Source organism: Cannabis sativa, chromosome 3 (genome assembly GCF_029168945.1).
Source record: "Cannabis sativa cultivar Pink pepper isolate KNU-18-1 chromosome 3, ASM2916894v1, whole genome shotgun sequence".
In the NCBI taxonomy this organism is placed as follows: Eukaryota; Viridiplantae; Streptophyta; class Magnoliopsida; order Rosales; family Cannabaceae; genus Cannabis; species Cannabis sativa.
Window position 1 is genome coordinate 63,900,831 of NC_083603.1, and position 9,832 is coordinate 63,910,662.

The window sequence follows — 9,832 nt, forward strand, 5'->3', positions numbered from 1 at the left end:
CGTTACACCCTTCAATATATTTTATCCTTAAAACACTTAGCCACCTATAAACGATATTTCAGTGAACTAAATATAATCACTGAAATGAGTACTCAACCATTTATCTCTATTTAGCCAAGCTCGAAGGAAATCATCATTTCACTTCTATGTCTAGAAAGAAGTTATAGATTCCATATCTATGTCTAGTGCTCCCACTCAATTGCACTACCATGTTCCCAAAATGTACGTATAACCCTGACCAAAAAGTAGGCTTAACTAACAAATCAAAGAACATGTATAATACTCTTGATATCGAACCTAACCATGCCAGGATTAAGATCATTTGATCTAGGATCAACTAGGTGATATTGAATTGAATATATATTACGGATTATTAGCATATCTATACAAAGTTTCAATATCGGTCCCTTCCGATACATACTCCATGCATCCAACCCAAGCTTTACTTTAACCAATGCCTTGGAAAGAACATAGCACTTATCCAAGGTGCAAGTAAACTATGTTGTAGATTATCATATCAGTTAAACCCTGTGTACTGATAAATCTAGGAATATATATTTAATCACATAATCTTGATTACTTTCCACTATGCTGACGACACAATAAACAGGAATATAAATGTGATAAGGGTTTGGATGAATTTATAAATCAAATAAACATATAAATGATAACATGAACCAAATGATACACAAATAAGTGATGAAAATACTTTTGTTTCTTTATTGATATTTAAAAGACAAAGATTACATTGAAATGGAGTTTAATTTAGGGCATAAAACCCAACAAAAATAGTATTTGTGAAAAATAGATAAATGGTTGAAAAAAATAGCAAAAATCTAACTAGTGAAGGAACCACATAGCGTCGGCCACTAACTCCCATTTGTGTTATTATTTTTGTTAGAAATATTTTACTAGGATCTAGATTTACTAACAAGTATGTTTCATTAACATCCTAATATGAATTTCTAAAATAATAAAATAAACACATATAAAGTTTTAGAAACCTTACATTGGGTGCAGCGGAATATAATGACTCCTTCCATTCAGATCTCTAGCCCTTGATTTCTTTCTGTAGCAGAGCATTATCAAGATCTGAACCTGGATCTCTTTCTCTCCTTCTTGAGCCTGATTCTCCTTCTTGTTGATTGGATTCTTCACAGTCTTACACACTATGATTGAGATACCACTTGATGTGTGTGGGCACTCACTCTATCACTCAATGTATGAAAACTTGAAGAAGAAAAGAAGAGAAGTGGTTTCGGTCTAAAGAGAAAGAAGGCTCAGGAAAATTTCTGAAAGTTAAATTTCATCAACCATTTAAGTGTGAGCCATCACTATCTATTTATAGGTAACCACCTAGGTTTAGGTTAGGAATTATTAGGCATTAAAATAATAGAAAAATAAATGGTAAATTACACTAGTGTGGCCGGCCATAGATTGTTATTGGGCCCCACTTTGCAATTTTGCCATTTTGTCATTTTCCCATCTCATTTTCTCAAAAACGCCAATTTTCCAATTTAACCACTTAAATACCAATTCCAATTATTTAATAACTAAAAATTAATTATTAAATAATATTGTCATTTAATATATTTATTAATTAGACTAATAAAGTCTCTTAATTAATAAATAAAACCTAGAATCTCTTTTCTTCACAATTTTGCCCTTGCTTAGTGAAAATTCATAAACTAGACATAGTCTAATTTTAGAATTATACTTGGTAAATTCATACTAGTTGAGACCATACTGCTTGTAAGACTCAGTTAATTGATTTTAATTAATCAATTAACCGAGATTCCAATAAGCAGTCCTAGAATTTACCAAGTAAATTCACTAACTTATTAATTCCTTGTTGCATCCACGCATATAACTTGGAATTGCACTCTCAGTCATATAGAACGCTCTATATGCTCCCCGATATAGATACGGTATTAATTACTCATTGTTATAATCCCAATAATCAATGATCCTCTATAGATGATCTACATTGCATAGGGATAAAATTACTGTTACACCCTTTCAATGTATTTTATCCTTAAAATACTTGGTCACCTATAAATGATATTATAGTGAACTAATATAGTCACTAAAATGAGCGCTCTATCATTTATCTCTATTTAGCAAGCTCGAAGGAAATCATCGTCTCACTTCTAAATACCTATAGAAGATATAGATTCCATATCTATGATTAGCGCTCCCACTCAATTGTACTACCATGTTCCCAAAATGTACGTATCACCCTGACCAAAAAGTAGGCTTAACTTACAAATCAAAGAATATGTATAATACTCTTGAGATCGAACCTAATCATGTCAGGATTAAGATCATTTGATCTAGGAGCAACTAGGTGATATTGAATTGAATAGATATTACGGTAAATTTATCATATCTAATCAAACTTCAATAGCGGTCCCTTCCAATGTATACTCCATACATCTGATACTGGTAAACTTTTCCAATGCCCTGGAAAGGAGATAACACTTATCCAAGGTGTAAGTATACCTATCGCTGATTATCATGCCAATCTAAATCCAGTGAACTAACAAATCAGGGAATTAAATTTTTGAACATATAATCGTGAACAAATACATATGTTCTGGACTTAATAGAATTTATACATCAAATATAATCATGAAATAAATCATGTGAACCATGCAACATAAAATGTGATTTCTGATCTTTATTAGTAAATTTGATTATATTGAAATGGGTTTTATTTAGGGCATAAAATCCAACAATTTTATCATTTTTTATTCAAAATAATTCAATCCTAACCTTAAGTAAATTTGTATAAAAAGAAAAGAATGGTCTCAAAATCCAACTAATGACCCTTGACCTAGTTTTCTTCTTGTCAGGCAACTAGAGAGTTTGAGAGTTCTTCTTCTTCTTTTCCTTCTAATTTTTGAATCCTGTAGTCTTCTTCACAAAACAAATCCAGCCTTTAATGATTGAGTGCATGCCCACTCATAGCAAGTTAGTCCTCAATCAGAGTGTGTAAGGCTGTGAAGAATCCAAAAAATTGAAGGAGTTTCAGGCTCAGATCTTGATTATACTCTGCGACCGATTGGATGTAAGGGTTAGAGATCTGAGTGGAAGGAGTCATATAATTTCGCTGCAACCAATGTAAGGTTTCTCATACTTTATATGTGTTTATTTTCATCGTTTTAGAAATTCATATTTAGGATGTTAAAAACATACTTGTTAATAAATCTAGGTCTTGGTAAAATATATTCTTACTACTGATCCTTGTGTATGGTGGAAGATCTGGAAGATTTGAAAGATCAAGATATGAGTTTTTCAATCACCATTCTTGGATACAACTTGCAAAAGAAACAAGAATACCCTAATAGGGTTAAATAGGTAAATATTTCTATTTATCTATTTATTTCAGTTTTAATGTATATGCTTATAGAGACTCTAGGGTGTGGTACGATGGTAATCATCATAATACTTCCGCTACACGCCTGATTTAGTACCACAAAACTAACAATCTCGTGGCCCTTGACCCAACAAGGGGATACATTCTTTGCAAGCCCTAAGGCCTTGGAGCCTTCTTGACCCCAATGATTTGTCTCCCATCACGACCTCAGTGACCCAATAAGAAGAACTTTCTTAATGGCCTCATGGACCCAACTAGGCCCCAGCGAGAAGTCTCACTCGCCCAAGTAAGCCTCCACCATGCTCACTCGTATCCTCAAAGACCCTTGTGAGCCATGAGGCGCATTCCTCCCATATTTAATACTTATCACCATTTGATGAATATTGAGTAATGACCAAGGCCCAACATCATGAAGACCCCTATCTATAGAGAGTCCAACACTTAGACAAATTCTAAGAGCGTAGAGCCATCACAAGAGGCCTACCATGTACAAGCTACAAAGGGCACATAAAGGCAAGCACAAGTCAGTGTGTGCGATCATGCCAACCACAAAACCTCCATGTGTCAGTGCAGTCTGAAACCTGACCAACACAACTTTCATTCTATTATCACCTACAACCACCACCTGGTGCCATCAGAATAATACATCATCTACATAGGGATCACATATATCTCAGTTTGTAAACAAGAGCCAAAATGAAAACCTATAATATCCCTTCATTCCATTGGGGAGATGGTTGAAAACTTTGAATATTAAGGGATGCCAAATATTCTACAAAGCATTTTCTCATTATTCATTTGCGACAATTTCACTTAAGTTTTATCTTCGTATTGTAAGTTTATCATTTTCATTCATTAACACAAGGTTTTCGGCAACTAATGTAGTTAATGAACTCTCACTGTCAACAACTAATTTTAAAGATGTGAAAAAAAAATATTTTAATAAAAATTAAGTAATTTTATTTTGAAAAAATAATCAATCTAAAATAACAGTTGACTTTGAACTATTATGCAAATTGAATTTAATCTAAAATATGAAATCCGAGATTTAATGCATTGTAAACAAAATATTACAAATTAAATTGAATTAACATTCTTATTTATTTTTAATTATAAGCTAGTGCTCTAAGAGGTGAAATTGTGTACAGTACACTTGTGACATTCAATTTTGGTCCAAAATTTAAAATAAAATGTTGTGAAGAGGATAAAATTTTCAAATCAAATAAAGTATAATTTTAGTTTTCAAATCTAATAATTAGGATTTTTGATCCCGAATTTTAACATGTACCAATTCATACTCATCCAACTTTTTAGGCTAAAACAAATTCCTATGAACTATTAAAACTGTTGGATTTAAAGATTTTTATCTAATTTTACTAAAAAAAACTTGACGTGGATGAAAGTTCATAAAATATAATTTTGTACATGTTAAAGTTTGAAAGTATGAATTTGTAAATGTCAAAGTTTGAGAGTATAATTTGATACATAGACAATCATTATATTAGTAAAATTAAGCAAAATTAAACAGCAATTATTGCATCTAACAATCTTAATGTTAAAAAAAAAAATGAGTTGAAAAGTTAGGGACATTGGTAAAAATTCCTAATTACCTCCTTAAAATGAGAGAGGAGAGACTCACTCAGCCAATTGCAAAAGTCTTTTTTTCTTTTTTTTTTTTTTGGAATGAAAAAAACACAACGCGCACATTTCCGGCTTGCCTTTGCTTGGTTCATTCTTTCCTTTTCTCTGAAATTTGTGGACCTTACTTTCTTCCTCTACTTCTTCCTCACAGCAGTAGCAGTCGTCCAAAAATGATGGTGGACGACATTTTCCCAGAACCAAACGACACCGAAAACATCAATCTCTGGAATTTCCACAAAACCCATTTCACAGAATCGTCCATGGTGGTGATCCGAGACTCTCTCCCCAAAAACGAATTCTCCGTTTTCCCTCCAACAAACCATGAAAATCTACGCTTTACTGAAGTACAAGAAGATTCATTTTCACCAACACCTCCATCGTCTACCTTGTCGTTTTCTTCATCTTCGTCTTCGTCGTTCTCGCCTTCCGACTCAGATGCATCTGACCCGGAATCACCGCTGGCGTCCGATTCCAGGGTCAAAATATCAGGAGACTCCACCAGCTGGATGGGACTAGGATTTGATGTTTTGCTTTCGAAGCTTCGTCGTTTTGCTTCTTCTGCGTTTGGGGGCAATGGCGCCATGAAATGGTGTCTTTGGTCGTTTGTCTCCGGTGCCGGAATTGCAGCTGTTGTTGTGATGTGGTGGTCGTTTTTTATCCGGGCTCGGCTCCGGCGGCGTCAGGAAAATTTGATGTTGATTATCAAGAAGAAAGACGAGGTTAGCATTTTTCAATTTTCTTTTAAATTGTTTGTTATGTTAACAAGGGCTCATGTTTAGTATGGCTTCTAGGTGTTTGTGGAAATGCCAATAAGAGAACAAGGAGAGAATTTAGGGCAATCACTGTTGAAACAATTCTCTTTCTGGGTTTTCCCTTTTTTGTTTTTTAAAATTATAAACCTCATTCTTAGACTGCATTTATATTGGTTATCGGTCTTGACAATTGCAAATGTTGTTGTTTAAGCCCTCTTGTTTTTGTGTCCTAAACGCAACTCAAGTATTTTGTTTTGTTACAATTTAGTCATTAAGGTACTTTATTCATTTGCTATGGTACCCTTAATACTAATTATTGCATTGGGTCAACTGCAGAAAATAATTAAACTGTTGCATCAAATTGCTCAGTTGAATGAGCTACTAATAACTCGCCACAAACTTCTGGCTTCAAAAGTGGCCAAGTGATTGTTATTGCCTTCGAGAAAAGTTAGCCAAGTAGTCAAGGGAGCACAGTTTTGGACTTGGTGTTATGCATGACTATTACAGCTAGGAGTATAGAAGGCATTACGGTTACGAGGCATAATGATAGGCATTGACAATAACCTTTGTTGCTATTATGATAAAGCGCACATGGTCAAATTACCATGCGACGGCCAATTTGTGCTCCGCAAATACTCTGCACTGGAAAGCTATGCCTTAGCAAGGGATTAGTACAGCACCCTATGTTTTAGGACACACTAAAGTTAAAAGTTCTATAAAATATTCTTTTATTTTTTAGGCTCCTGTAGAATTATTTGATGCACTATTTAGGTTCATGGTTTGGGTTTTGTAAGTTTGTGTTTTACCCTTTGTAATGACTCATGCACAAAGCTTTGTTTGTTGTACCCCAATTTCGTTGTTCATTTCATTAATGGTGAACCTAATTAACTTTGTTCGTAAGAATTTCAACAGTGAAAGAAACATGAGAATCTGAAAAAGATAGTCATGGTTCATGAGGGAATCTCTTTTTTTCCCCTTTATCTTGGATCCTACATTGAAGCTCCAATGTGCATCATTTAGTTCATTGGCGGAAAAATACGATTAACTATGAACACAAAATAAAACTTAGAAAGTAAAAACAGAACAGATGATAAAAGCTTAAGTTAACTATAACTGTTAGTAATGGTGTTATGTTTGAGAAAATTGTTCGATGCTGGTAAAGGTTGGCTCTTTGTTCATTTCGAAGAAGCACAATAAAAGAAACATTTGCTATTTGACTTTGGACAGTGTCCCCTATAAGATACAATTACGTGGGTAGCCATTCTAAAAAAGAAAAAGTACATTTTCTTGCTTTCATGCTTTAAGAAAATTATATATTTATTTAGGTTGCAAAATTCAGGAAACAAGAACGCACGATGGTGTTGACTTAGCTATAATCTATATTATAAAGGATTCCATCCAACTCATATTTTTGGTGGGGGAGTGAAAAGTTACATTCTGGATTATTTGTAGTTGTATACGAGTCCATAGAGGCAGGAGAAACAAAGGAATCTTGGGAAAACAAGTCTGTCTTTTCTTCTTTTTCTTATTTTTGTAGTCAACTATATCTCCTATTGCTAGAATCAGAAATGTATGGCATGATTGATAACATAATGAGCAAAACCGATAACAATGTACAGTAAATCATTATTTTTCCCAATGCAAACAACTGAAAAATGCCAAGAAAAGATACTTAATAACAAGTCACTTTCTAAATTGTAAGAAGAGCCTAAGAAAATTACAGTTTATGGCATTTTCCCTTCCGGGAATTAAAAAATCAATGGTCTGTAAAATAATGTGATCTGACTAGAAACTACACTATACATTTTCTCAAGCTAACCGAAAAAATAAAATAAAAGTGGGATAAAGGACAAAAGAGAAAAAGAAATCAAATACAACCCTTTGCACTTTATCAAGAGGACGCACAGTGAAGAACAGGTTATATGGTGTAGTTTTCTATATGAAATTAAAGAGAATGTACGCCACGGTTAGCTCTTATGGTCATGGGAACCCACAGTTGATGCCAAAAGGGATTAAAATCAGATCAAGCGTACATTAACATGACCCAAGTTGGTCCTTTCATCAACATCTACACATATTACAAAGATGAAATCAATGAGACAATTTCAATTCCTTATAAATTAACTACAAAAGCACTGATAATACAAAGATGGATATCAAACTTATGAAAGAATTTTCTTCTATGGATCTCAGAAAGCAATGGCAAAAGACAACAGGTCGAGCAAAACTTACGCAAGATGTGAACTGTTATCAATATTAGATCTGTTTCTGTAGTTGATGACTTAAAACATTGCCTACAGATTATCTCACACAATGAAAGATTTGATTGTATAGTATTACTAACTAGCTCTTCGACCCCTTAATCTCCTGGACAGGATGCCGCCGAATATCGAACTTGTCAACGTACTCAAGAGGAGTGACTGTCTCATTCCTGACCCTCTTGATCTTAGGACTCAACAAGCCCCTGTGCCTGAAACCATACAGCTGAAGCACTTGGTTGTCTGCAAAATTGAATGCCCTTTCCATACTGCTCAAGCACTTCTCAACCGGGTAATCTCCATAGCTCCCACAAGGCTTGCAGCCCACAAAATGGGTCACAAATGGCCATCTCTCATCTCCCAATCCTGGATGATACTTCTCTATCATCTCTTCATAACGATCAACTAAACCAGCCCAATAGCCATGTAAGTAGTATGAATTCTCAAGAAACACCTTATCCATCCATTGGTCCTTCTGTGAAAGCAATAAGTATATCAATGCTGACTGATCATCTGCCTCAAACGCCGGCCTTCCCTTGAGATAGGCAGTCAAAACCCTCCCAGCCTCTTCTCGAACCGGACCCTTTGGACCCATTGGAGCCCAAGCATCAAGCAAATCCAGAGACCATTGACAATTTCTAAACAAAAAGCTACCAGTATTCAAAGCAATCCAAGATTTTTGTTCAAACATCAAATCAGGGTACCCGTGAACAACCAAATTATAATTATCATACTTAGAAACTGGGATCTCAAACACCATATCAGTAAACAATGCATCACTATCCATCCACCAAATCCACTCAACTTCAGGATGGGATAACATCAAACGCCTAAGTAATGGCAATTTCGCCCAATACCCAGCAAGCTCCTTATCCAAATGAGCCAAATTATACACAATCTCAATCCCATGAAGCCTACAATAATCAATCTTATTCTTAATCCCTTTCAGCAAATAATGATCCCCAATTGGGTTATCACAAGGCTTAGGTGGCGACCCAGTTACGAGCAAAATACGAGGCTTACCATTCACATAGCTGGGAAACTCCGGGTTCGAATCAAGCCAGGCTTTCCGCTCCTGGTTCCAATTTTCGATCTTGGGGCCAAGAGTATATGTAACATTAGGATTGATCTCAGAGTCGGCAAGCTCATCCGGGTCGTTGGGATCACCGTCGGATCGGATCTCGGCGAGGATCCGGTTCGTCTCTTCGATGATGTGCTGGTTGACGGCGTCGGAATCGGAGCCGCCAAGGTTTCCGACTCCGATTGTTCCACGTAGAACAAGGATAGTAACGAAACCACACAGAATGGTAATCTTGATGTTGTTGAAGGTTTTTTGGATCTGACGGCCACGAGGTAAGCTCCCAAATCCACGACTTCTACCATTGACAGCTGAGCCATTATTACTAGTCGGTAACACACTTCCTCCACTTCTCTTCTGAGCCGTAAAGCTCTCGTGCCCCATCTTTCTCTGTAAACTTTTTCCCCGACTATATATATTTAAAATAACATAAATTAAATTTATGTCTATGTGTTCGTATATATAGACAAAACCCAGATAACGGCTAGGGTAGTGAAGTCATTTGCATCCCCTATTGAATTTTAAGATCCCAGCCGTCCATCCTAAAGAATCTTTTTTACAATGATCGGAGATCACGGAGGTCATACAAAGGGTAACAAAGCTCATTGCGTACCCACATGCATATTGCATTATCAAAATTTAATTGGGAAATTTGAGTTTTTATGCTTACTAGGAACCCACAACAAAATTGACTCAACTTGGACACTATAACAAAATGGCTTAG

General features: G+C 35.4%; 2 protein-coding genes across 2 annotated transcripts; one reads left to right on the plus strand and one right to left on the minus strand.

The window, feature by feature from the left end:
- The first annotated feature begins 5,039 nt into the window (after positions 1-5,039).
- On the plus strand, positions 5,040-9,535 carry LOC115711350 (uncharacterized). The gene is made up of 2 exons (XM_030639688.2): positions 5,040-5,739; positions 6,109-9,535. Exons 1-2 carry the CDS (start codon positions 5,191-5,193, stop codon positions 6,196-6,198), a joined length of 639 nt encoding a protein of 212 aa, XP_030495548.1. The 5' UTR covers positions 5,040-5,190; the 3' UTR covers positions 6,199-9,535.
- On the minus strand, positions 7,482-9,533 carry LOC115709305 (probable xyloglucan 6-xylosyltransferase 5). Its single transcript, XM_030637380.2, has 2 exons — positions 8,005-9,533; positions 7,482-7,840 (listed from the first exon to the last, which is right to left on the minus strand). Exon 1 carries the CDS (start codon positions 9,490-9,492, stop codon positions 8,116-8,118), a length of 1,377 nt encoding a protein of 458 aa, XP_030493240.2. The 5' UTR covers positions 9,493-9,533; the 3' UTR covers positions 7,482-7,840; positions 8,005-8,115.
- Positions 9,536-9,832: the final 297 nt, after the last annotated feature.

Coding starts and splice junctions, on each gene's coding strand:
- LOC115711350 (XM_030639688.2), top strand. CDS start 5,191: ATGATGGTGGACGACATTTTCCCAGAACCAAACGACACCGAAAACATC. Junction 5,740..6,108: donor TTATCAAGAAGAAAGACGAG/GTTAGCATTTTT, acceptor GGTCAACTGCAG/AAAATAATTAAACTGTTGCA.
- LOC115709305 (XM_030637380.2), bottom strand. CDS start 9,492: ATGGGGCACGAGAGCTTTACGGCTCAGAAGAGAAGTGGAGGAAGTGTG.